At 52.3% G+C, this 27353-nt stretch overlaps 1 protein-coding gene across 3 annotated transcripts in view; it reads left to right on the plus strand.

Moving 5' to 3' along the window:
• Positions 1 to 27353, plus strand: part of LOC135423788 (rho GTPase-activating protein 39-like) — a 56204-nt gene that overhangs the window by 8845 nt on the left and 20006 nt on the right. For 2 of the 3 annotated variants that reach the window (XM_064674363.1, XM_064674365.1), the window contains exon 2: positions 19085 to 19477. In XM_064674363.1, the coding sequence (XP_064530433.1) occupies positions 19085 to 19477 (393 nt within the window). Of the gene's footprint in view, positions 1 to 12215; positions 12275 to 19084; positions 19478 to 27353 lie in introns of those variants that run through there. The other variant, XM_064674364.1, reaches the window with a different exon arrangement.

A 27353-nucleotide genomic window follows, 5' to 3' on the forward strand; every position in this document is an offset into this window, starting at 1 on the left:
GCCCTTGGCTCAGGCGGAGGAGGGCACGCAGTTCATTCTTATTGTCCTGCTCAAGCCACTGCTATTCACAGCAGTAGCCATTTCTTCAAGCAAATGTGTGGGGGTGGTCAGAGAACAAACAGATTTGTCATGGAGCTGCCAGTGGTGCTGCTGTCTTGTCCTTCATGTCCCAGCTGGACCTGGGTTAAACCCAGAGGTTTCATGGACTGCAGAGATTTGAGGGACTTTACATGAATTGAGAGTATTCCCCTGAAATTACCATTTGGGGTCTGTTTCCTGGCATTTGCCCATAGTCCTGTAGCTGTAAAGCCTCCTAATGGTGTGGCTTTTTGCCCTGGGCAAGGCAAATGCTGTCTGTGAGCATAAACAGTCTGAACAGCGAGATGTGTCCATGCTGGAGCTTGGACTGCTCCACGTGTCCTCTGGGAAGCACAGCCTGTCGTCAGGGCAGGCAGTTTGTGGGCCCATGGGCAGAGAGCAATGTCTAACTGAGAACTGGGTGCTCTTGGGGGGTGTTCAGCCAGCCCCTCCTTGTCGCAGCAGAGCTGTCTGTGCCGCTCGAGGTGCGGGAGAGTATCGGGCTTCATCTTTCAACTTCACACCTGCTAAGCTGTGACAGCAGATGAGAAGGGGAATGAACAGCTGGGAGATGCAATCCTCATTTTTACTGTGCTTCAGGCAAGAATTGATCCATGAATATTTTTATTTTTTAGGTTCAAACCTGTTGGTGACTAAACCTTTTTGGCAGTTTGGTGGCCGCTGGGCCCAGCCTCTTGTCCCTTGCACAGCTCCTGCCAAGGTCCTGCTGGTCCTGACCTTGGCTGCAGCTCTATGCACTCAGCAGTGCCAAAAATAAACAAGGGAGAAGGTCCAAGCTGTGGCAGTCCCCTGGAAGGGAGATGTTGCTACAGGGCACTGCTCTCTTGGAATCTTGCCTGCCCTTCGATGTGGTCCTGTATTCCCCCTGGGAAGGTGGAGCCTTGACCCCTCTGCCTTTCATCTGGTGGGTGCCTCAGGAGGTGCTTTGGTTGTGTAACATGTTTCCAGCTGGAAACACATCTTAGTTTGGGCATCTGGAAACTGGGAATATGCAGTTACCTGTGAAACTCAGTACATAGGTGCCCAGGAACAGTCATGGTAACTCTGAGCGTGGGGTTATGATGGGTTCTTTATGGCTGGCACCATAAAAATAAAGTTAGGGAGACTTGTCTGCCCTGCCACAGAGCTGGTGTTTACTCCTGAGTCTGCTAAAAGAGGGCTGTCTGTTGTCATGTTAGAGGCTTGATCTGTCTCTCTGCTAAAGAGTAGCTGATAGGAACAGAGGTGGCATGGAAGTTATTTGGTCATGACAGTAGCAACTCAGAAGGAATGCATACCTCCACCAAGAACAGATCAGACTTTTTTTTCCCTCCTTTTAAACAAAGACAAAAATCAAAAGGAAATGTGCAGGGAAAGGAAGGATGATGGAATGAGAGAGAGGTTGACCAAAAAGGGGAAGCTGTATCCAAACAAGAAGACCAAAAAACCTATATATTTCAATAGATTAAAATCAAAATAAGGCAGGCCAGAGTAAGACTTTTGAAGAGTGAATTTGCCAGCTATGATTAACTTTCAAATGCATCAGAAGTCTTTTGGAAACTGGGAGCAGAAGAGATCGAGGTGTGAAAGGCACAGAAGATAAAGCCATCGCAAAAAAATCTAAACCATGTTTTGGCCAACTTGACTCCTGTGGAGGAGCTTTGTAAACTACAATCTTGCTACAGAAGAGCTGCCTGAGAAGTTCTTGCATTGAGCCTCAGTAGAAATAGCTTTAGAGCAAACAGAGGAACTGATAAGAAACTGAAAGGACCAGATAGCGCTTAGTCAGGAGGGCCATAGGATCTTAAAACTGAAATTGCTGAGATACTTTCATGTATATCCTGCTGTTAAAGTGCCCTTGGTATCACAGAAAGTGGTGGTGCCAAATGCAGTGGCATTTTTAAAAGTGGGGAATCTTGAGGAAATCGGGGAAGTGACAACAGGTGACTCAGTGTCTGTCCGAGTGCACTGCTAGGGAAGGGCTGTGGGGGGGATTCAGGGCTCCATGGACTGTTGAGTCTGACCCCTGTGTCCAGGCCTCTGCAATGAAGAACAAGGTCACTAAAGGCATCGCCAGGCACAGCTGCTTGGAGCAGAGTTAGCAGTGATGTAAAGGCAAGCCCTGCCTCACAGACCTGCTGGAGGTTGGTGAGCAGGGCCAGTAGGCTTCATGTATCTTTGTTTTCAAACAAAGGTTCTCTGCCAAAGGCTTTTAAGAGACAAAGTTGCCGTGAGCATGGAGGCAAAGTCTTGTTCTGGACTGAGAGCTGGTGAAAGCATAGACTGCAAAGGGTAGGGCTTCCTGGTCATTTTTAAGCCTGGATAAGAATCAGCAGTGAGGCCCAAGAGACTGGTGCTGGGACTGGTTTGCATCCTGTGGGTGCCCTCAGGCATCCAGGGGTGCAGTGAACTTCCCAGGTTTGCAGAGGATCCTCAGCTTCTGCATGTGGCTGGATACCTCACTGAAGGTGAGGAAATCCAGAAAGGCCTCACAGAACCAAGCAAGTGGACCAATATGTGACAGGTAAGCTTCAGTGTCGGAAAATGTGTTGAAGCCACAGAGGAAAAATGATCTGTACTGGGCCTGTTTGATGCTCAACCTGGAACTAGTGGTTACAGCTCAGCAAGGAGCTCAGAGTCGTCATTGACGGTTGTCTGAAATCATCAGTTCTGTCTCCAGTGTTGGTCAAAGAAGCCAGTCAATTTTGGGAGTTAATAACAAAGCAGAGAGTCAAAGCATTTTGACCTTCTCTAACACCTTGTTCATGTCTTGGAGGCTGAGTGCAGTTCTGATTTCTGCATCATGAGAAGGACAGTGGGGTTGGAGAGACTGCAGTGAAGACAATTAAAATTACTAAGGGACAGAGCAGCTACCTTATGAGGAGAGAGCATAAAAGTTGTGACTCCTTGGTTTGCAAAAGTCTGACATAGCATATGATCAAGGTATGCAAAGTCATGAAGGTGATAGAATGGTTTAGAATGGTTTAGGTTGGAAGGGACCTTAAAGATCATCTTGTTCCAAACCCTTGCCATGAGCAGGGACACCTTCCACTAGACTAGGTTGCTCAGAGCTCTATCCAGCTTGGCCTTAAACACTTCCAAGACAGGGGCAGCCACAGCTTCTCTGGGCAACTTGTGCCAGGGCCTCACCACCCTCACAGGCAAAGAACTTCCTCCTAAAATCTAATCTAAACCTACTCTCTTTCAGTTTGAATCCATTCCTCCTTGTCCTGTCACTACATCTCTTGTAAAACGTCCCTCTCCATCTTTCTTGTAAATCTCCTTCAGGTACAGGAAGGCCACCATTATGTCACCCCAAAGCCTTCTCCTCTCCAGGCTGAACAAACCCAACTCTCTCAGCCTTTCCTCACAGCTGCTCTATCCCTCTGATCATCCTGGTGGCCTCCTCTGGAGTCGCTCCAACAGCTCCATGTCCTTCCTGTGGTGGAAGCAGCACTGCAGGGGGAGGTCTCACCAGAGCAGAGTAGAGGTGCAGAATCCCCCTCTCTCCCTGCTGCCCACACTGCTGGAGATGAGCCCAGTGCCCATGGCCAGGGCATGTCCAGCCTCTCACCCACCAGCACCCCCAAGTCCTCCCCAGGGCTGCTCTCAGTCAGTTCATCCCCCAGCCTGGATTGGTACCAGGGCTGACCCAGCTGCAGCCCCAGCACTTTGTTAAACGTCATGAGATTCCCATGGGCAACTTGTTGAGCTTGTCCTTCAGGTGTGTGACCTACACCCTCAGCTTGGTGTCATCTGCAAATTTGCTGAGGGTGCACTTGATCCCTTCATCTGTGTCATTAATGAAGATATTAAACAACACTGGTCCCAGTACAGACCCCTGAGGGACACCACTGGTCGATGATGCCCACTGGGACTCTGAGCCGTTGGCCACAACCCTCTGGATGTGACCGTCCAACCACTTTCTTATCCAACAGTCTACTCATCAAATCCATCACTCTCCAATTTGGAGAGAAAAGGATGTTGTGGGGGTCTGTGTCCAAGGCTTTACGGAAGTCCAGATAAATGACATCCGTAATTTAGTGACAGTGACCCTTCCCTTGCCCACTGCTGGAGTTACCCCCTCATAGAAGGCCACTGGGTTGGTCAGGCAGGACTCACCCTTGGTGAAGCTGTGCTGGCTGTCCCAAATCACCTCCCTGTCCTCCATGCCTCAGCAGAGCTTCTGGGAGGCTCCGTTCATGATGTTCTGAGGTGCAAAGGCGAGGCTGACAGGGCAGTTCCCAGGGCCCTCCTTTCCACCCTTTTTAAAGATGGGTACAATGTTTCCCCTTTTTATGATTAAGTTGAATTTTTTTCTACCAGGTCTTGCGGCCCTAGAATGGCATCGATGAAACCTAAAGGAGATTGGTTTAGAGCAGGTAGGGGGAAGGCTGTTTATTTTACACGATGTGTGATGAACTTCTGAATTCGTTGTTCTTGGGGGTTTTGAATGCAAAAGGCATCAGCAGGTTGAAAAAGTGTTTGGGTAAACTTATGGGCAGCCAGTCTGAAACAGTTATTAGGAAGAACAGCCAGTGGTGTGCCTTTAGCATCTGTAATACATGCGTGGATCCTGGAGGAATGAGGGAGAATATGGAGAAAGGGCATGACTGGGCTCACATGCTCTGCCTAGCAAACTTCTCCTTGTGTCTCCCCTGTAGACAGAATGGAGGGACAGTTGGTTTCACCAAAGATATGTGTCTTACATTTTTGAAAGTTTCCAGAAACCAACATTAAGTGGGAATGTATATAGGTGTGAAATGCTGGAGAAGAGCCAGTATGGCTTTTGTAGACCAAAACTGAGCCACGTGACTCCAGTGGTGTTTGGAAGATGTTTGCAAGCACATGGCAGGGGTGATCAAGTGGAGTGGTCTAGTGAACCTCTCTGAAAGGTTTCAGCATGGGGTATCAAGGAAAAGTGCATCCTGGGATGTGTGGGTGAATAAATAGTTAATGAAGATAAGGAGTAGATTGTCAGACTTCGAAGTGGAGGGAAGTCCTGGGGGAGCCAGGCTGGGATCTCTGCTGCTTGCAGGGTTTGTACCTGACCTAGAAATGGGGATGAAAGCAATGGCTGGGGAAGAGTGTGCGGTGTCAATGAGTGCAGTGATGTGCTCTGAGCAAACGAGGGAAGAAATTCTGAGCACTGAACTTCAGGAATGAATTGAGGGTAGCAGGTGTTTCTGGAAAGTATCAGATGGTGCTCGGCAGCGCTGCAGGAAGGGAAGAGGAGGCTGGGAACAGCCAAGAGGGGAGCAAAGGACAGAATGAGAGTGTCATGACACCATTGTGGTCTGCTGCCACATGGGATATTGAATGTCAGGTCTTCTCATCTTGGAAGAGTCCTTACTTTAAGTGCCTGTGCAGATTTTCGCTCCTTTTTTTCTTTTTTATCTGTGGCAAATACTGTGTACTGGAGGCAGACAAAGACTGTCTAGGTGGACATCAGATAAAAAGTGAAGTTGAATGTGGTCCAGATCTCTGCCCCAGTCCATCAGCCCTGCCATTGCTGAAGGACAGGGAGAGCGCTGCCTGCTTTGCTGTCTTCCTGAATCTGCCCTTTTCTTGCTGTCTTCCTTGCCACTGCTGAAAGTGAAAAGCTCAGTTTTGGACTGAATGCAAGCTATAATAAATGCTTGGGGTTTTGGTGAAAGAAAACAAAAGCAACTTGTTATGGGCACCAAATCAAAAAGTGAATTGTTCTCACCCCAGTGTTCACTGTTACCATGTATAGCAATTACTGCCATGGCAACAGATATTTTCATGATCCAGCCAAGATCTTCCAGGGCTGCAACATAACTTCTGATACTTGCTCATTGTGATGCTATTAATAACTGTGTTTCCCCCCATCGTAGCCAGGAAGTTTCTTCTTCCTCGTGTACCAAGTGCAAGGATAAGCTCATTTAAAATCAATTGTGGGGAGAAGTGACACTGCGGATTTCCTGGATTTTTTTTTGTTCAGGAGATCCTGTCTAGTGCTGCCAGCTCTGCAGCCACCTCCTGAGCTGAGCTGTCTCTCATGTGCTATTTATAAGAAAACCCAGTCTGAATTTTTTTTTTATCCCTTTTCTTTTTTTCACTCCCCCCTTCCCTTAAACCAGGACAAACGGATGACACATATTCAGTGTTCCAGCTACTCACAGAAGCTTAAGTGTTGATTTCAGGCTGACTTGGTCAAGGGGAGAACTTGGTGCAAACTGAACATTATCTGGGCCAGGCTCTGATCTGCAGTTGTCCACTTTCATCCCTCCAGAGGAAGGAGTTGTTTTGCCAGGCCAGTCTTCTCTCCTTCAGGGAGTTCGCTTTTCTTCTATAGAAGTGTAGCTATTAACTGTAAAACCCTCCCTCCCTCCCTTTCCTCACCAATTTGAAAGTCTTCTTGGCACTCTCAAAACTCGCAGCTGCTGATGTCACTGTCTTTGACATCACACTTCCCCAGATCTCCCTGACCTGCTGGATTGATAGCCTACTGTCGTTAACTGAGAGAAAAAGAACATGGAATTCTTTATGCTACCAAACTCCTTGGAGAGGCTGAAGAAATGAGCATATGCCCTGCAAAAGCTTGGTCCAAGGCAAGAAGTAATTGTGATGCCCCCAAGGAGTGACTGCATCCTTCTTTCATTGCTGCTCTCCCCATTTCTCAGGAGGGTCTGTTGGCAGTGATACCTCTGGAGGTGCTACCAAGGGCCGTGTCTGCCTCGGGAGGCAGCACATGCCATGTGGGACAGTACCAGCTCCTGCAGCCCAGCTGGTTTTTCTCCTGAACATCCCCAAGAAACAACTGAGACCCCTTTTTAAGAGCCTTTGGTGACTGAGACAGTTATTCACCACTAACTGGCTTCTTGGTGATTCTTGAGAATCATAGAATCATAGAATATGCTGAGTTGGAAGGGACCCATCAGGATCATCGAGTCCAACTCCTGGCCCTGTGCAGACACCCCCCTAATCACACCATGTGCCTGAGAGCATTGTCCAAACGCTTCTTGACCTCAGACAAGTTTGGTGCCATGGCCACTTCCCTGGGGAGCCTGTTCCAGTGCTCAACCACCCCGTGGGTGAAAAACTTCTTCCTGATTTCCAACCTGAACCTCCCCCAACTCAGCTTCATTTGTTTCCTTGAGTCCTGTCACTGGTCATGAGAAGGAAGAGTTCAGTACTTGCCCCTCTGCCTCTGCTCGTGAGCGTGTTGAAGACTGCGATGGTCTCCCCTGGTTAATCCCAGCTTTATTTACACTGCAAAGGCTCTCCCTCGTCATATAAATAAAGCTGGGATTAACCACGGGAGACCATTTTTGGCTTTAACTTTGCTCAATGCAAGAATGCAGAGATGTTCAGTTTTAAAAAGGCTGTGAGTGCATTTTAAGACAAGGTTAAGCGCCTCAGTCTTTGTTTCTCATTAAATCAAGACAGATCTTGTTAATGACAAAGCACTGGAACTGTACATAACTAGTGCTTTTGTTTACTTGGAGTTCGAAGGTGTTACTATAGTCACTGCTAATCTTGCAGACACAATCGTGTAGCAGACAAAGCAGAGGTTGAAATATAGCTCAGGGGATGTGATTCCTACCCACACCGTGACGTTTTGGAGACAGTCAGGAAAAAGAATGTCAGTTTGGGGCAACACTTACACACGCCTTTCCTTTAGGAGGAAGGTTTTTTCACGGTTTATTACATCAGAATAAAAAACAATGGAAAAAATCAAACATGGGCTGTGTTTTTCATCCCAAACTGCAAATTCATTCCTGGGTAGGTGAGCTTTCCAGAGCTGGAGCTGTGCAGGGAGCAGGGGCCCATGAGCTGCCCTGGGGAGGCTCCAGGCTGCGGGAGGGACCGATGCTGTGGGTCCAGTGCCTTGGCTTTGCAAAATCCTGACAGTTGTGTCCAATGTGCTTGTTGTTCAGCAATTCCTGTAGGCAAAACAAATGTAAGAATCTCTTTTCCATGAGAAATTAATTTTTCTTGCTTATTGTTTTATAAAAGGTTTATGAACTCTGTGGCTGAGGTTTTCGGCTATTTACTTACCGCCTGTGTTTCTTTGCCAGAGGAAATTGGTGTGCTTTGGGCTGGAGAAAATGAAGACACTGAGGCAGCTCCTCTGCAGAGTCCTGTCAGGATGAGCTTCCTGATCACAGCTTGCAGCACAAGGGAGAGTTGTTTGTTTGCCGACTCTGTTATTCCTGTTGCTTTTGACTTGCTGCCAAATTCCTCTGCCATCCTGGCATTGTAGCGGTTAACTTGAGTCACGCTTAACAAGCTTGGACAGCTAATACTTTCAAGAGCTTCATTGCATTTGTTCTTAGTTTTTCCAGCAGAGACAGCTGCAGCCGGGCTGATTTGCTGAAGAACGAAACAGCCTAAAAAAGTTGTGATGAAACACTGTTATATTTGTTTTGTGCTTTCAGTCCACAGTGTTTTGTGGACTCTGCTAGACGAGAAATAACCTGGTCCCTTGCTGTCCATGGCTGTGTTGTGCACGAATTTTCAAGGGACTCTGTGTTTTAGCTTATAAATGACTGGCAGCCCTTTAAATAAAGAGAGACAGAGGGCCATTATTTTGTTAATGTCAGACGTTTAGGAATGTAGCTGCTTCAGATATGTAGCTTTGCAGAGTGGTGCTTGAAAGCACTAGGCTCTGTGCTCTGGGTGTTTGTAGGGCACCCACAGCTGGCACCTGGGGTGACACAGGCCGGCTGTGTGTGGCCTGGCTGGGCAGGTGCTCCACCCTGTAATTACAGCCTCAGTCTCCTCCTGTTCCCTGCCACTGCTGGCTCCTGTGCCGCCTTTGGAAAAGCTAAAGCTGTGATGTTTTTTTTTATTGTCCGGTGGAATTAGTTTAGACCAGAGGTGGGTGTCTTGAGAGGTCCTTCAAGTCCCCATCCCTGCATGCTCTCGCTGTGCTGGCTGTTCTGTCCTGAGGTCCTGACTGATGGGTTTCCCTTTGCTGGTTTTGGAAGTTCCTTTTCTGTTCCTGTCTTCCCAGCCTTCACTCCTTGACGCTGTTCAGAAACCTCTGTAAATGTTTTTTCCTGGTTGCTCAGTGTTCCCTTGTGCAGCAAACAAACATCCCTGTGCCTGGTGTCAATGAGCCTCTGGGACCCGGCTGTTCAATTTACTCTGTCCTGGCTGCTATAGGCTGTCTCTTCCCTTCAGTGAAGATGGGACAAAAATGGTTATTCTTTCCCCCTAATGTATGGGGAAACTCCTCTGCACTGCAGTGTGGTTGTGGCTGTGCAATGCCTGGCACCCCGTCACTGTGCCCAGGAGGATCCGTGCACAGAAATGATGAACATCACTTTCTGCAGTCATGTTCCTTGCACAGTGTGAGTGATGTGGGCTGCTGCCGGGGTACTGGAGCAGTTGCTGGTTTTACGTGGTGCTGCAGCTTTTCTAGAACAGCTTCTGATTGTGGAACCTGCTGTTCTCAGGCTGCTCTCTTTGGCATCAGCCGTCTGAGGCAGCAGCTGCAGGGCCCCTGACTGCAAGGGCTTCGTGGCAATGCTGGGAGGAATCCCTGAAAACATCAGCGGTGATACAGCAGGCCAGGGAGAGTAAAGCTCAGTCCTGAAGCAGCTGGGCAGCAAGCTAGATAAGACCTTTGTCAGTAATTCCTAGAATGACAGAGAGGGCAGCGGGTGCTGCTGTGTCCTTGAAATAGCAGGGATATCGTCTGTGTGACATTACTTGCTTTGGCACAGGGACAGCACTTGATGTATGCTGCTTCTCCAGGGCTCTGGGCTTTTGCCCTTTATGCTTTGGGCGGGTGTATCTTCCCCACCTCGTTCCTGCAGCTCTATCAGCATGATGCTCTTGGCCCCGCATGCAGCCTTGTCAGTGTTGGGAAATGTCACCCTGCCTAGGTCTGATTTACTTCTGTTCAGCAGCTGGCAAGAGGTGTGGGGGTCTTAGAGCTCTGTGGAGCCGTGTTCAGCTCTCTGGTCACTGACTGGGGTTTCAATCAGCGGGTAGCGCTAGTGGGTGCTGGGGCTCATCGAGACTCATGCAGGGTTCCATCTCCATCCCTTCCTCTTGTTTGTATCCACCCCCCTGATAAAAACAGGAACTGCCCAGGGCATTCATGCTAGAAGGCTCTTAGGTGCTTTGATTGCCATTGTGGGCAGATCCTGTGTGACTCGGTGCCTGCGCACACTTTGAAATGGATGAAGCCCAGGTCGATTCCAGCTGGAATCATTTGTCTTAGCTTGGTGTGTCCCAAGAAGTCATGAAGAGAAAGCAGATCTATGACTTTGGGTACCTCCCTGCAGAGATGTGCACTCCTGGAAGGGTCTGGCGATGACCTGACATGAGTCCTGCTGCCCCCTTGGGTGAGACCCCATGGAGGGGGATGACTGCGGTGATGCCCATCGAGCTGTGCTTACAGAGTGTCTCTGCTAATCCTCCCTGAAACCAGGGCCATTGCCTTGGAGGTGATGGGAAGGCATCAGGCTGCTGCCCTGGGGCTGAGCCCAGCATGCCTGGGGCAGCACCAGGGATGGAAGGGAGGCAGGATGCATCCCAGCCGTGGTTGTCAGTTGTTGCTGTACTGGCAAGTTGTCCCTTAATGCCTTCATGTAAGCGACTCTGAAGTATTTCCTCTCTAGGTTATTGCTAAAATTGAAATTTTCCCATGGAAATCCTGTCTGTTGGGGACAAATCTGGTTATGAGCATGCTGAGGTGGGATGCAGTCACTGTCAAAGTGCGGTGGTGCTGGTATCAGTCCCAATCCCACGTGTGCTGGGATTGATGCTGTGGTGGGATTGATGCAGCCCGAGGCTGTGCAGGCGGGAGGGCCAGCAACGAGGTGTGCCAGGCTCAGCTCCCCCCAGAGCACCCCCTGTCCCCTGAGTAGGGACCATCCAGCTGGCACCAAGCCTCCCCCACAGCTGCCTCCCCTCCAGCAGCTGGGATTTGGATGTGGCTGTGGATCCATGCAGATCGTTTTTGAAGGAGAGAGAGGGGATGAAAACTGCCAGTTTTTTTTTTCTTTTGCAACTCATTCTCAAATGCTCAGCCCTTAAAAGGAAAAACCACTCAGCTGAAGCCTCCACTGAGCTTAGGAGGTGCCACTGCGTCTGGGGCAAAGCAGAGCTTTGGGGAGGCTGTTTAAGGATTGGGGGTTTGGGCTTGTGCTCTCACGTGCAAAATGAAATCTCCAGCCATGGTGGCAGGAATGACCCAGGGTGTGCTGTGGCAGCAGCTCGCGGGCCGGGTTATCCAGGCAGGCCCCGCAGCCCAGGGAAGCTGGCTCACTTCTCTGCTGTGGTCTGGGGCTCCAGCTCTGCAAGCGATTGTGCTCCCCAGTCCTGTAAGACCCCTGGGCTGGCTGGGACAGAGAGGCTGGAGAGGCCACCTGCCAGAGCTGTGTCCTGGGCCAGCCTGGGGACCCTGGCAAAGAACAGCAGGAAGCACCTGTAACCTTTTTGACACTGAATGCTTTTTGACATGTCTTTTGCCTTCTGCCCAGGCTGCAGCGGCCACAGCTGATCTCTATTCATAACAGAGTCCAAGGTGCTCACCCTCAACCACAGTTTGGGGACAGAGAGAAGCGAGAGGCCTGTGGCCTCCACGGGAGCAGCAGGTCCTTTCCCCAGACGCAGCAGCCAGCCTCTGACAGAGGAGCTGCTGTAGGAGCCTGCACTTCTCTGGCTGTCAGGTGCAGCAGTCAGAGCTGAGACCCATCTGCGTGGCTGAGATTTTTTTAATGGGAGTGGATTTTACTGTTCCTTCTGCCCTCAGGTGCAGTTTCTTTTAGCATTGGTTTGAATAGTCCCTGGGTGCCTGTGACTGTGTCTCCAGTACCAGGACTCCTCCTGCTCAGAGTGCCCATCTAGAAGGTGCTTTATGCTCTGTCCCAAAGCCATGAAAACAGGGGTGTTTCCTGCCCCTTGCTCTTCCCTCTGTTGCAGAACCCCCAGTCCTATGGTGGGGGGAATGAGGGATGTGATGGGGGCAAGCAGCGCTTCAAGTCCCTCTGTCTTCCCCTCCCCGGGAAGTCCTCTCTGTGTGACTCCGGGGCTGGGCTGGGAGTGATTTCAGGACCAGGTCAGTCCAACCCTGGTGGGCAGCACTCAGCATGGAGTGGATGATGGAGAAACGTGAAGGTTGGCGTGGTGGGAGTTTCTGTGCTTCCCTCCCTTCTCCCTGCTGACATATGGGATCTAAGATGCCTGTGCATCCATCTCACCCAAGGTTCAGGTACGGGTCTTGGGCTGTAGGTGTCTGTCTTCCCTTAGAGAGATTTTCCCCTCTGTTCCCCCTCTCTCCTCTTATAGAGACACCAGGAAATCTCATCTGTGTCCTCGAAGTCCTTGTTTCTTACTTCTTTCTCTCCAAGACAGGATTTCGGAGGAATCTGCTGTTAATTTTGGTGCTGCCCCAACCTGCTGCCATGGAATGAGCTGCCCTTTTGCTGTCTGTTCTGCTCTGAAGCCAGGGTGAATCAAGGGGCTAACAGCAGCAGCATGGGAGCCAGCAGTGCTGGCACCTGGGCTGGGGGAAAGTTTGGGAATGGCCAGGAAAGAGGCGAGAGCCAACAGAGTCCAAGCAACCAAAAGACCACCAAGTTTCTCATCTGACATCTCTGTCTTTGAAGATATCACCTAGCAGAAGGCTTGGGGCTCTGCTGGTGTTTGTATTTCATTTTGGTTTTGGTTTTTTTTTAATTAAAAACACCAAAGCAATGAGATGCTTTGTGTGATAGGACCTTTTCCAGGTTCTCTCGTACCCCTAACCCACCCAAGCCGTGGTGCTGTTCTCTCTCCTCTCTGCAATGTGTTGCCAGGCTGGGCTCTGCTTTCAGAGGCCTGCCCCTGTTCTGCTCTTGCTGGAGCTAAGCATATGTGCTCAGGCTTTGAGCAATCACAGCCATTTGTTCTGTATTTTCACAGTCTGGTCTGTCTCCTGCAAAGCAGAGGCTGGTTTGTTTGCATAGCACTTATTTTCAGAAGCAGGAGAGTTTTAGGAACAGGCTGACATTATTTTAGTTCCTCTGTAATTTTTGTTAGAAGGAGGCGTGTGTATTAAAAGAAGTTCATATATATATATATGTATGTATGGGGGAGAGGGTTGTTTTGGATACTTTTTTTGTCCTAAGATGTAAATTACAGCTTTTCTGGACTTGGCTGAGAGAAGGCAGTGAATAAAGCCTGGATTGACTGAGTCAGCTGGTGGTGGAGGGTCACCGTAAGGAGCTGGTGCTAGAGACCTTCTTGGGGGCTCTGCAGCTTCAGGATACAGATGAGTTTTACGGCTTTGATATGCAAATGGCAGTGACTCAAGCCACCTGGAGGTTGCACTTTGGTGCTCAGTGTCTGCACTGAGAAGTTTTTCTAAGAGGTGGCTTTGCCTGTTGTGCAGAAGGTGAAGGGGCAAGCGTGATCCTCTTAAAAAAAATCTGTAGTGATGTTTGAGGGTTTGAACACAGCCCAGGCTGCTCTTCAGCCAGCCAGGAGCCTGGACTTGCAGAGGATCAGCAATGTCAGCAGCTGCGGTGCCTCTGGGATGGTACCCACTCCCCATTCCTGAACTGGTTTGCCTTGTTCTGCTGCTGGGGCCTCCCTTTAGAGCACCCGGGATTGTGAACGTGGCTCCGTTCTCCACGAGGCTCCTTCTGCTCTTTTCATGGGCCCCTTGTCCTGCTCTGTTAGCCACACACGAAGCAGGCTCTGAACTCCTCATCTCTGTAGGGCAGATCATTCCAGATGCCCATCCCCATCACTCTGCCTGTTCTCTGCAGGGAGTAGCCCTGGACCCTACACATCCCCCCTGCCTTCAGCCACTGTCACACCGTGGCTGGGAGTTGTACTTCACTCTCCATGTGTGATGGCCAAGCTCCATTCCTCCTCCTCCTCAAGGAGGACCTGTTAACAAGGCACTTAATCTCCACAGTGGCACATCCTCACTTGGATGACCTCTGATGATGGGAACAATGGACATCTTTGTCTTGGGGCCAGCTTTGAGTATGCTGCAGGCCTCCTTTGAGGGCATAAGTCTTCAGAAATCCTGCTTGTTATGGAGCCATGTTTGGCCAAGAAGGGCTTAGTATTGCTCCAGCTCTCTGCAGGGCTCATCCCAAAGAAGGGAGGTGGGGAAACGAGGTGGGATCTTGGCACGGAAGATAAATCCAGAAATTAGAAAGCATGGAAGATAAATGGGGGATCAAGTTCTAGGAGCTCTCCTTGTAGCCATGCACAGGGATTTGCTGGCAGCCTGGTGTGAAGCTCCCTTAGGCAGAAGTTTCCCAGGGCTTTCCTTGATGCTCTATTGCCTTTGGTGTCCTTTGTCTTCTTGAGTTGGTGCTGAGCAGCATCCGCAGGTAATGAGTGGGGAGAAGGCTTCATGCAGAGGGTTGGAGGTCTCTTAGCTGACAGTTCCAGCTAAGAAAATATTTCTCTCCTATTCTTACCTTTGCGTGGCCTTGCAAGCAGCTTGTGGTGTCCAGGGACTGGCTACCTGGGCTGTGTTGTCACTTGGGGCATGGTGGCAGGAAAATCAGCTCTTCCGTGGAGGAGTTGCTGTTTAACTTCTTGGGGTTTCTCAGCTCTTCCTGCAAGTGACTCTTCCCCTGTACCTGGACCCTTCCATTTCTGGTCCTGCTACATTTTCTCTAGTTAAAAAAAAAAAATTATTCTTTCCTGGACCTCATACTAAACATTTACAGTCTTTGTGAGAAGATCTAATCAGGAGATGCTCACAGGAAGCCCTTTGAGGCTGAAATACCCATTTTAAAAATTATCATTATTATTTTTTATTCCTAGGCTTTGCCAAGCAGGAATGGCAGCCAGGAGGGACTCAGGCTGTTTTTGAAGGAGCAAAGCTTGCACATGTCCATCCTCCGTGTCCTTGAGGCTGCAGGACAGAGCGCAGCAGCCTGGCTCTTCCCTGCACTGTAGTGCAACCCTTCATAAAAAACCAGCTGCTGCTCTGCGAAGGCGAAGCCTTCGAATGGGACCAAACCTGTCTGCCCACGTGAGATGTGGTAGAGCACAAAGGGCCCTACTCTTCCTCCTGCTTTTTGCATGCCTGGTGCACCATCCCGCTCACAGCGCCTCACTGCTTGGGGGCCAACACCTCCCATGGCCTTGCCACCCTCCAGAACATCAGTGTGCCCGAGGCACCTCCCTTCACAGTCAGGGGGCTCAGGCTGCTGGGGCGAGCAGCTGGAGCTGTGTCCTGGTTCCCAGCTACGAGGTGTGGAGAGTATTTATGCGTTTGCTCAGGACACAGAGGAAGCTCCTGGAATCTGGGACAATAGAGGAGGATGCACGTTGGGAATGTGGGTTTGTTTTTGGAAGCAAGTGGGGATTTTGTTGAAATCCCTGTGCGTTGCAGCTCTGGTGGCTGTGACAGTTCCCCGGAGCCAATGCCAGCAGGCTGCCTGTCCCCACACTTGGGCCCCAGAGGGAGTTTGGGCTGGGACTGCAAATGGGGCCTGAAGGGAAGTCCTGTCCTGGGGACACCGAGTCCCAGGAGCTGAGACAGACCCAAGCTCCTGCTGGTGGGAGCAGCGCTGTGGTGCCTGCAGGAGTGGGCACACTCTCTGCGGCTGCTGCATCCCTCAGCACTTGGAGCTGGAAGGACAGGGAAAAGCATTATTTAAACCATTCCCAGGAAACTTCTTTAACCCCATGAAGTGGAATGGGAATTAATATTTTTTTTATGTCCAAGTTATGGCCTTATCTCTCTGCAATCCGGAGTTTATCACATCTTTCCAGAGTTCCTGATGTTATGTTTGAGGCTTGTATGGCAGCCTGGGGCTGGCCCTGCTCCAAGAATGTGCTCCTTGCTTTTCCTTTTCTTTCTTTGCATGAGTGTGATTGTACCAAACTCTTTAGTATTTCAATGTGTTCTGTGCAGATTTTTTTCCTGGTTAAACTCTACCTCAGTCATCCTCAGCCCCTCAATTAAGGGGAACAAAGAGGTCACCCGCCCAAGTCACCCACTTACGTGTCTTTGCACACAAAGATAAATGTAAGCTTGTTAAAACGGAAGACTATAGTTAGCAACACACACTCGGTCGTGGCCAAGTGCCATGAGAAGAATTCGTTATTTTCAATAGCTTGCACATAACAGAAAATAGCTGACCTCTCCTCTCTGCTGAGGAGCAGCAGTGCGGGTGCAGCCATCAGTGTTCCAAAGCTTTGCTAACCCAGCTGCTGGCTAAACAGATCAAACACAGTGTGCTCTTCAACATTGAAAAGATTGGTGGCTCAACTGCCTCTCAGTCGCTCAGCTGGGTCTGAGTTTTGCATTTTTTCTTCCTTGCCAAACAAATCCTCTAGAACTACCTCCTGTCTTACTCCCAGGCTCATCCCCATGTGCGTTTCGCTGCTGCTTCGGCGGGGATCCTGCTGCGCCTGCTTTCCTCTTGCAGCCCTTCCAACACCACCTCTCCTCCTCCCAGCCCCTCCCCAGTGTGGCAGGCCGTGTCCCCCACCTTTGGGTGAAGCCCCCCCTACATTCCAGCACTGACAGCAGCCTCTCCCCGAAGCTGCCACTGGGCCACCTGGGTCTGAGTCCCCTTCTCAGTCCTCTGTGCCCCTTTTCCTGTTGTCTGCCTGTCCTCACGAACAGTTATGGTTCTTTTCAAGTTTACTGCTCCTCTTGTGTCACCTCTGAGCTGTCCCTTGGACCCTCCTTGCCAGTCCCTTGTCCTACCTGCACTTCTTAGTTGCTCTCTCCATGGACACGCTCATCTTGCTCTGCTCCCGGTGCTGCTGGGCTCTGCTGCTGCTCTTCAGTTCTCCCTTTTATGCCCTGTTTATGGATGACACCTCTCTGCAGTTGCTGATGCCCTTGGTGATGACAGTGACTTGCGATTTTGTCCCTGTGCTTATGGTTTGACATTGCAACTGCTTGGGAAGAGCAGGGCTGCTTCTGTGGTTCCCAGCCTGAGCCAGGGCACGGGATGCTGATATGGCTGTTCATGTTGCACCTTAAATCAAATAGAGAAACTGATGTTGTTTTGATCAGAAAATACCAAACAACAAACCAGATGTTTTCTGAACACAGGGTTTTCTAAGGATCCGTTTGCAGGCACGCTCTTGGCAGTGGCCTGCCATGCTCTGGTGATGGCGGGAGAGCAGCAGGAACGGGTGCCATGGGCAAAGGTGGTGTGCTCTGCTCCCAGCTGCTTCTTGGGTCAGTGTGAACTGCTGTATGGTGATAGTCTGGGCTGGATGAGCAGATCTGCCTGAAAACTGACCTATGCCACAAAAAAAGTGGCTTTCACCCGGATCAGCTTCCCCAGCCAGCCTGTCTGTGGTAGCCTGAGACTGCATGGAGGTTGGCATCACATGGTAGATGTGGCAGGGGAATTGCACCTTTTCAGAGGCAGTTCACATTTATTTCGGGTTGAATTGACATTGTCCCTAGCAATTTTGAATCCTCAGAGAGTATGAGGAGCAGTCTGCTTTTTAGGGCTGCATGCCAGACTGCTCAGCACTGAATACACCCACGGTTTTCCTAGCAAGGAGGTGCAGTGTGCAATTAAACACACCCCCGGACTTGCCTGGTGATAGGAGACGTTCTGACCTTCCTCAGAAAGCCAGGGCAGAGCCAAAGGCTGGTCTGCCCTGCCAGGAGCTGCCTCCTGTCCCATGACCATGCTAGCAGGGCTGGGCACTGGAGCCCATGCTGCCATTTTGGGCGCTGCAGTGCTGCCACCATCACCTCTGATCCTTCCAAGGACCCCAGAGGGAGGCAGTGGGATCTCCCTTCTCCTGCTTCTCCTGTGGTAATGGCTTCTGCTGTCATGCCCTTGCTGGGAAGCAGCTGGAGGTTGTGCCAGAGTGAGCTCCTGGAGGCCTTGGACCTGTCCTCTTCGTATGGCTTTTATTAATAACAAAAGTACCTTGGGCCTCCTTCCTGCGGCCTCCACAGACACAGGGTGGGGGGGCCGTGATCTGGGGGGTGTGAGCAGAGTTGGGAGGCGTGTGTAGTTTTTATCTTGGTTTTCGGTTTCATGCTGAGCATACTGGGGACAGGGTCACTTTGGTGGCAGCATCTCTCCTTTGCAGAAGGAGACCTTGTTGGGGTTTGAACCCCCTTCTGTTTATCTGGACGATCCGAAATGGTTTTGGCTTTGCTGAGCTCCTTTGCTTTCACTGGGGCCAGCTCTTTGGGGTTGGTGTGTCAGTGATAGAGGTCAACGTGCAGCCCAACACCTCTGCATCAAAGCCATCACACTGATCTGCCTGAAAAGCAGTCCTACAGCACTGGAAAACCAGTCCTACAGCACTGCCTGCCTTGCTCTCACTGAGCCCTGGGCTGGGCCGGTATGGGTGCTGCTGAAGGGATCCTGAGGCTCAAGGGGCTCTTTGGGGCTGCAGAAGGATTGTGGATCAACAGCAGGGCCTGTCCATTGGGTCACCTTACACCCTACTGCGGGCTCTGTCCTGTCAGCCGGGGGAGAGGGGGAAGAGCCTGCAGTGGAGATGGTCTCATCCACCAGTCACTCCTCACATTTATCTTTTGGACAGGCAATTGTGGGCTTTGAGCAGGGTCTGTGAGACCCAGAGGTCTGCAGGCAGGCACTCACATGGGGCAGGCTGCCCACACTGTTGGGAAACAGGGCTTTGGTCTCCTGAGGTGGAGCGTGCAGCTCCCAAAAGGAGCAGATCCTGCTCTGCAAATCCTCGCTCCTCTTGAAAGCAAGTTCTTGTGCTAATCTCCCAGGCACCAGCACTCTTGTGACTGTGCCAGCTCTTGATGTGAGTTATCCCAGCATCAGCAGACGTGCTTGCCTGCCCTTGGGCTTGTTGGGTCCAGGCTGGTGGAGGTGACCTCCCGTTCCCTGTGCCAAAGAGCTGCTCTTTTGTCTCAGCCCCATCTCAAACCCTTCCCCTGGCTTCTCCTGAACTCATTGGATTGCTGAACGGCCCCGAGCAATGCTTTGATCTGCAGTCGGGCTGCCTGGCCCAGTGGCAGCAGCTCTGTAGGACTCCCAGACAACCCGTTTGCCTTGAGCCTCTGGCCCAGACTAACGCGGCTCTTGTGTTCCTGCAGCTCGGACTGGGTGGAGATCATCGAGCCCCGCTCCCAGGAGCGGATGTATGTCAACCTGACCACCGGGGAGTGCGGCTGGGAGCCCCCCCCCAACCTGAAGGTGCGCCAGTCGGACCAGAAGCAGTGGTGGGAGCTCTTCGACCAGAACAACAACCGCTTCTACTACTACAATGCCATCACGCAGCAGACCGTGTGGCACCGGCCCCAGGGCTGTGACATCGTGCCCCTGGCACAGCTCCAGGCCATGAAGCGCAGCTCCCAGCCCGGCCGGCAGCACCGCGGCAGCACCGGCAGCGACGGCCGGAGCACCCCTGTCCACGTGGCCCTCCTGCAGGAGATGGAGAAGGGCAAGTGGGACTGTGCGGGGGAGAGAAGGAAAGACCCTTCTGGCAGGTAAGGAGAGCGTCAGCCTTCTCTGTTTATATCTGAAGAGTGGCTTGAGCTGCCAGGCAGGCCCTGTCAGGCAGGGTGGGAGGCTGTGCTGCCCCAGGAGGCTGCAGTGCTGGGGCAAAGTGCTGCCAGGCCCCCGATCACTGCTGCGTGCCCTCCTCCTCCCAGGATACAGCTGTCTGCTTTCACCACTGTGGTACTGCTTGAATATCCCTGGCTTGGGCTGGGCCCTGTTTGTGTGAGACACCATAAAAACACACATCAAAAGATAATCATCACTCTTTGTGCTAAACAGAAAGAGAGGGGACAGGCAGGAGCATTGTGCAGTGACAAGAGCTCTGTCAAAATCTCGTGACAGGGTTTGTTGGGACGGTTCAGCTGCTGTGCGAGGGGTCAGGCTGCTGTGGGGTGTGGGTGAGCCTGGCTGCTCTGGCTCCTTCCTTCCCCACTTGCTGGCTGCTGGCATGCTCTTGCAGCTTCAGCCAGAGCAGGAGGTGGGATTGCAAGGACAGAGCTTCTGGACGCAGTTATTTGGTCACACCAAGCCTGAAATGAAAGAACAATAACGTGGTGCTATTTTGTTTAGCTAAGAGATTTTTTTACACTCAAATTAGTCTGACAGCAATCGGGGCTTTTTTATTGTATTGAAACCATGCCAGCTTCAGGTGCACAAAAGCATCGGCTCCCCAGTCTCTGTCAGGGTAGTCCCTCCACCTGGGACACTGTCTGGGGCTGCCCTGCCTCCCTCCTGCCCTGGGCATCATCCTGCCCTGGAGAATGTGGTACTGACAGCTGGGGAGGCCGTGCAGCAAGCAGAGTTGGGTCATGCTCAAAAGTGACTCATCCAAGGGTGAGAGCAGTGCCAGGGTGAGCCTGACTGTCCTGCCATCTGTGCCATGGTGCCTTGTCCTGGTTCTGGGCGGTGCAGCAGGTGAGGCTGCTTTAGCAGCTTGGTTTTGGGGTCGAAGCTGCCTCTCTGTGTGCCTGGTGCAGGCAAGGAGAGAAGAAAAAAGCCAAGATGATGAAAAACACTTAGGATGGCAGTTCTGGAAAGTTTATGCACCCTGAAGTGAGGTTTATCACTTGTCTTCTGCTCCTTGCAAAACACTCCTGTATTCAGTGCTGATCTTAGAAGGTGGGAGACACTGGTGATGCACATAAAGTGCACCAGAAAGAGCCCAGAGCTTTACTGGTGCCTCTAATGCTCCCAATGCCTCCTGCCTCTCTGAGCTTGAGAGTCATCCAGAGAATGATTCCTGCCCTACCAGGAGAAGTCCAGTAAAAAATGCCTTAAGCTGAACCTGAGTAGCTCCCAGGTCCCTCAGGTCACTCCCAGTGTCCACAGGTGAGTCACAGGCACATGGGATTTGCCATGAGGCAACTGGCTTCCCTTCCTTGTCCCTCTGCAGCCTGGCACCCTGGGGCAGCCAGGACAGGCACTGCCAAAACTACATATTTCCAGGGGAGTCAGTGCAAGAGCCCTGATAGGGTGTAAGATATCCTGAGCTCCACAGAGTCCAAAGTATTCCTGACTCATTCTCTCAGGAGGGAATGTGGCCGCCTCTGCCTTAGTATGGGGAGTTGCTTTGCCTCAAGGGAGAAGAGATGCCAGCTGTGACCCACCTCTCAGCTCTCCAGCCCTCTCAGCAGGGAATACCCCACACATGTCCCCTCATATAGGAGGACAGGGGTGATGCAATATGAGCAGGGGTTTGTTTTACCTTTCCTTGCCAGCCAGGCAGTGTCACCATCACCACTGGTTCTCCTGCAAGGAAGGGGAGTGGGAAAGAGTCCTCCCTTACTCCATCCTTAGCTCAGGTTTCTGCAGCAACCCTGGGGCACTTTGAGCCTGAAACGAACTCCAAAGGCAAGTACTGGGAAAGGCACGAGTGGCAGCTCGCTTGGGAGCTGACAGGCTGCTTGGACATGCAAGGCTCTTCCAGATTCCCACACCAGTGAGTGTTTGTGGAAGCTACTTTCTTGGAAGCAGGAGGCTGTGCTTGTTTCCGTGCACATCTATCCGGTGTCATCTCTGCTGTGTGAGCAGGGGCTGCATATCTGGTTACCCAAGTCTGACACTTGAGGAGAGATTTCTTGCCTTTTGCAAGCTCATTAAAGGGGGAGCAAAAGCTGAGCCACCAGCAAGTGCTCCCAGGGGATCTAATGCCCTTGCTGGGATATCTGGTGTACTGACAGCATAAGCACACTGAGCCTCTTAGTTCTGTTGTCTGTGTTGCTCTCCAAAGACAAACTCAAGCATGTCCTCTTCCTCCTCTCGGAGGGATGCAGCTGCATAAACACAGGGTGAGCACGTTGAGTGCTGTTGGTAGCATTTGACATCTTTATAGGTACCTGCACCCCAGACGGTTTCGCTTTTGTCTCTTAATGCCAGCACAAAAGATGCTGTTTTTCTTTCCTTCGTGTTTGTCATCTTGTGATAGATGGAGAGGGAAGAGACCAGTGTAGTCCCCAAGAGGGGCCCCCTGCAAGCACATGCCACAGAGGTCTGGGGGAAGGGATTTTGTCCTTTTTTTAGTAATACTTTTTGGTTGAGGTTTTTCATTTTAGTAGACTGTTCTTTACCACCTTTCCTCTCTTGAGCCTTCTATCAGTACTGCTGAATTTGCTGTGCCCGCTGCCACATCTCAGTGCTACCAAGCCCTCTGTGTGCTCTCAGCAGCTCAAGCAGAACAGAGATGCTCCCCAGACAGGTGGACTCTGTGCTCACACCTTGCTGCCCATTCCCTCTGTCTCCATGCCCATCCCACCCCTCACTCACTGCCCCACCACTTGCTGCTGCTCTTCCAGCTCTCTAAAGCTCAAAGCTGCCTTCTCTAGACATTGGCCTTTGACTCCCCGAGGTGACACAGGGGGTCAATCCCACCCCCACAGGGAAATGGCAGCTGCTGCCGTGGGGGAGTCACTGCTGCCTTTGGCCATCCCTGAAACCTCCTGGGGAATCTCCTCTGCCTGTGCTCTTGTTCCCATGTTGGTTTTCAGCTGCCCAGCCCAGCACTGTCTCTCCTTTCTCCCTTGCCCAACAAGGATAGCAGGCAGCACTTGCCTCACAGCTCCAGACCCTTCCTGAGCTCTTGGAATCCTAGCAGGAAGGAAGGTGGGCTCTCTTCGGGGAAGGTGATAGCCAAATTATCCTTTCACACACTGGAGAGCTCTGCAAAGGATGGACATGTTCCCTTGGGGACCGTGAGACCAGCCTGGGGCTGAATGCAGCATTTTGGAAGTGTCCTCTGAGCCACTGCAGCTGTGCTGAGGTTTGCTGGAACTCCTCAAGGCAGCAGGACAGAAAGGGCTGAGCATGGCAGAGGGCCAAGTCCTGAAGAAGACAGTCTGGCTGGGAGTGGAGCCTGTGTGCTGGTCTGCAGCATTTTGGCACACTGCTGGTCAGGGCTGTGAGTGGGCTCTGCCGTCCCATCCCCGCTGTCCAAGTGGACCAGCTCCTTTCCTCCTCTTCCTCTGGTTCTCCCAGCATCAGGACATGTTTGAGAGTGCTGTTTCTGAGGTTCTCCTTGTGATAACAGTGCAACTTAAAATCCTCCATATAAAAATCCACCTTCCCTGTGAACATCCTATCCCCCAGAAGAGGAAGGTGAGGGTCTCTTCTGTGTGGGCAGCAGGTTGTGCTGCTCATCCCTTCCTGGCCCACCTTTCCAACAGCTCAATATCCTGGGCTGGGAGGGAGTGAGGGCTTGGTCTTACAGTGCCAGGAAGATGTGTTGGAAAAGGGTGTGACGAGAAGGCGGCTGTGACAGTACCTCTGCCTCTTAGTCTGTTTTGCCAGAAACATGGGCTCATGTTTCTCAGGGCATAGCATAAGTGGTGCCAGTATTAAGTTCTTCATAACCAGACAAGAAACACTATCAGAATCCTTAATACAGGTTTGTTTCCTTCTTGTGCCACCAGCCTTGGGGTAGGGTGTGCAAACACACTGTGCTCTGCACATGTCTGCAGCGCTGTCCTCAGAAGGGTGCAGGCCTGGGTTTGGGTGGGTCACACCCCTGCCCCCCCCATGGGCGCTGGAGACGGGGCAGCGACGGCGCCGAAATCCCAACATCCCTGTCCACTCACCTCTGGCACAGCACCAGGAAAACCACTGCTAGAAAGGGCAGAGCTGAGGTGTGGGGTCTTTTCTCCAGGCTTCTGGGAGGGAAAAAGCAAACAATGGAGCTCTGGAGCCTGAGAAGAGCTGCCGGATACGCTGGGCCTGCTGGAGCTGGGTGCGGGCTGGGAAAACCAGCGCCAGGTTGGGGTGTTTATGTTGGAGCTACTTGAAAGCATTCCTCACAGGGAACAGTCTCAGGGGACTCTCAGGGTCTGCTGCTGGTGGCTGAAGAGCACAGCTGAGAGACTGTGTTGGGATACTTCTCCTCCACTGGCTTTGCTTTCTGTCAGGGCTTTCACTGTTCAGAAGGACAAGGCTGAACCTTTCTCCATGCTGGGAAGTCAGGAAGTTCCTGTTCTCTGCTTTGTCTTTTCAGCAGCCTGGGGATGGGGTTGAAGGAAGCTGTATCCAGACATGGCCCCAAGAGATTGTTCATGGCTGTGGAAACGATTCTTTCAAAAAAGTCTTGTCCTCTCTATGATGATGCCTCTTTCCTCTCATCTCTGGCAGCCAAAGAGGCTGGAAATGGCACAGTGTGTCCGAGATGAGACTGACAGGCAAGGTGGGGTACAGCGCATGTGTAGAAGTTTCCCTATTCTGTCACATTTATTTACAAACCTCCTGGTCAGTGTGGTGGCCCTCGGTGACACACGAGTGGCACAGCTTCCCTGTCTCCTCTGACTCCACTCCGACGCTCCTCCACTGGATATCTCAGCAGAACCCTGCAAGGACACTACTGTGGCACAAGTGGTCTGAGTCCTGAATGCAAAGCTCCTGGGTGCAGTACCCTCTCCTTGAAGTCAAAATGGGCAGACAATGGGCATTGAGGTGCCCTGGGGAGGTACCAATACCCACTGGGTGCCTGGATTGGTCTTCACATCTTGAATCGCAGCCAGGGAGGAGCGGTGGCACAGTGGACTTGCTTGCTTTCTGTTCCTTGCCTCTGGCTGCACCTTTGCCCCTCGTCCTGCACGAGCTGCAACAGGTCCCAGGGCTGTTGTCCTACAGCCCTCCTGGAGCCAAGCCCCCTTGATGTCTGGCCCCTGGCCCCAGCACGGGGCACGTGGGTGCTTTGCCTCTTGCCAGTGCCCATGACAGAAGAGCTGTCACAGTCCCAGGTGTTTGTGCTGTTCCTTGAGAAGGGCAGTGTCAGAGGGTGCCCTGGGTGCTGAGCTCTGCTGGCTCCAGGGCTCTGCAGCACTCCAGGGCAGGCTTGGTCCCAGTGTGCAGTTTGCCCTTGGCCTAAAGGAGGGAACGTGTTGGGGCGTGGACTGAAGTGCCAAAATCCTGCTGCTTGTGGCAGAACTGCTTACTCACCACCTGCTGTGGCTGACTGTCCAGCTCGTCTTGCTGTCCTGCCAGCTGGGCTCGGGGCAGCTGCAGGGACAGCCCTGTGCCATCACAGAGTTCCTGCCGCTCTCCACCACCTTCCACCCATGTGGCCAAGTCTGTGCTGAGGCCACGTCCTACCATCTTGGGCCCAAGGCAAGGGACAACTTCCTCCCAGCCTGATGAAGCGACTCTGGGCAGTGAGGAGCTGTCATGCTTTGGTGTGCCTGTTGCCCTTCGGCTGGCACGGGGTCACAGGTAGACAGCTTGCCTCTGTGGGAGGCCATGAGCACAGCATCCCCTTTTCTTTTTCAGATCAAATCCCTCATCGCTCATCTGAGGGCTAAAATCTGGGCTTTGCTCTATTTTAGAGAGCAGGGGCAGAGGTTGTTGCCAGTTGGGATCCCACGGGACCCTAAAGTCATAATGCCATGCTGGAGCAGGAGCCTGTCTCTTGTGGCCAGGCTGGTGTGCTGTGCAGATGCCCAGCCCCACACCTGAGCGAGGACAGTTGGGATGTGCCAGGGCTGCTGTGTGGGTGTGAACTGGGACAGGAGATGGTGCCAGTGCCTGCTGTGCGGGCAGGGAGAGGCTCCTCCCTGTGGCTCAGAGCTGAGCGAGGAGGTGGCACAGCTTCAGGCAGAGGTGCTGCTGCTCCGGGTCACCTGGGGTTGGTGGGCACTGGAGCAGCCACTGCCAGTGCCAGGCAGTACCAGCACACGATGAGCCTGCACAGGGTGACAGGTCTGGCCATACCAGGGGTGGGTCTGCCAAGCCTTGGCCAAGTGGATGTCTCAGCTGCTCAGAGCTGGTTGGACATGCAGTGCTGCAAGTCAGGGAGAGAAAAAACCTCAGGAAGTGGGATGTGGGGTCCAGAGCCTTCCCACAGAGTGCAGGTTTGTTTTCCAGCCCTGCCATAGCTGGAGTCTTGCAAGGCAGGGGGACACACCTGCAGCTCAGGGCTACAGCCCTGCTACCCTGTGACCCAACAACTGCACAGTGCTGTTCCAGGCACAGTGCTGCTCTGGCTGTAGGGTTGAGCTACAATCCCTCCCAGTCTCTCACTCTTGGCCTACCTGCTGAGTCAGGAGCCCATGGGTGGCTCTGTCCTGCTTCCTCTTTGACAGTCTGTCTTCTGTGCTGCTGGTTCAGCCGTGGGGGTGTCAAAAATACTCACTTGAAAGCCTACCAAGTGTGGCTGCTCTGGTTCTTCCTGTTAGTCCAGGAGCTCTTCGAGGAACAGCCAGGTCTTCAGCAGTGCTTGTGTTTGGGGTTGGGGCTTGGCCACACACAGGACAGACGCACTGGTGCGAGCAGCAGGCCCTGTGTCCCATGGGGAGGGATGCCTGGTGGGTTTTGGGGCTGCGTGTCCTCACAAATGCCACCCCATCCTGCCGTCAGCACCTTTAGAATAAAACCCTTTGTGCCTTAGTGGGAGATGCTCAGAAGGTCCCAGAGCAAGGGGGACCCCAGGGTGCGAAGCAGAGAGTGGCAGCCCTTTCTCAGCCTTCTCTGCTTACCTGGGTAGTTGCACAAGAGAGCTGTATGGGCTCTGCTGTGGGAAGGGAGCCAGCCCTTCAAAGGGGAGGTGCAGCCAGAGGGTGGTGAGGCCTTTGGACCCTGGCCAGGGGTCAGCACTGCGCCCGTGGCAGGGCAGTGCCAGCCGCACCCACACCTCTCCCGGTGCCGCTGTGCCAGGGCGGGATTTGCAGTGACACAGTGCCATCGGAGAGCATGGATTGCCAAAAACACAGTAAGCAGTGGATGGGGAAGGGGCACATCACCCCCTTAAGAGGGCAATGATTGGGAGCAGATGTGGGACATTGGGTCTGGGGTAGACAATGTGGAGCAAGTAACTGGGGCGGAGCAGGTGAAATAGGACACCCACACAGATGCACTGGTGGGATGGCCATGGAGGGAAGAAAAGGAACAGCATCTGAGGGAAGCTGTGCTGGGACCCAGCCAGGTGAAAGGGCTATGGAGAGCAGGAGAAAGGGGCAAGAGGGTTGGGGTGTCTGGGTACCTTGGGGCTTGGCAGGGCAGGCACAGGAGGGGCTCACATTGGTGGGAAGCAGCTCTGGATGTGCAGCAGAGGGGGATATGTCTGCCAGCACAGGGCCCACAGAGGACAGTGTGAAGAGAGGACCAAGCTCAAGGTTCAAACAGAGCAAAATGGCTGTGAAGGTGTGAGGGGAACATCTCCTGCCACAGACAGGACACGTGCAGTGTGCCCTCAGGCCTTACCCGGTGATGGCTGGTTGCAGATACGTGGAGGTAGGGAACGAAACGGGGCCAGGTTCAAGGAGACCTTCCTGGGGACCGTGGTGCCTTGGAAAACCTGGAAGCTCGGGCTGGTTTAGCAGCTTTTCCCTTCTCTTCTCCTCAGAGCTCACAGACTGGCTGTGGCTGTGCCCTGACAGCACGTTGTTG

The sequence above is a fragment of the Pseudopipra pipra genome, chromosome 17, assembly GCF_036250125.1.
Source record: "Pseudopipra pipra isolate bDixPip1 chromosome 17, bDixPip1.hap1, whole genome shotgun sequence".
NCBI classification, from domain to species: Eukaryota; Metazoa; Chordata; class Aves; order Passeriformes; family Pipridae; genus Pseudopipra; species Pseudopipra pipra.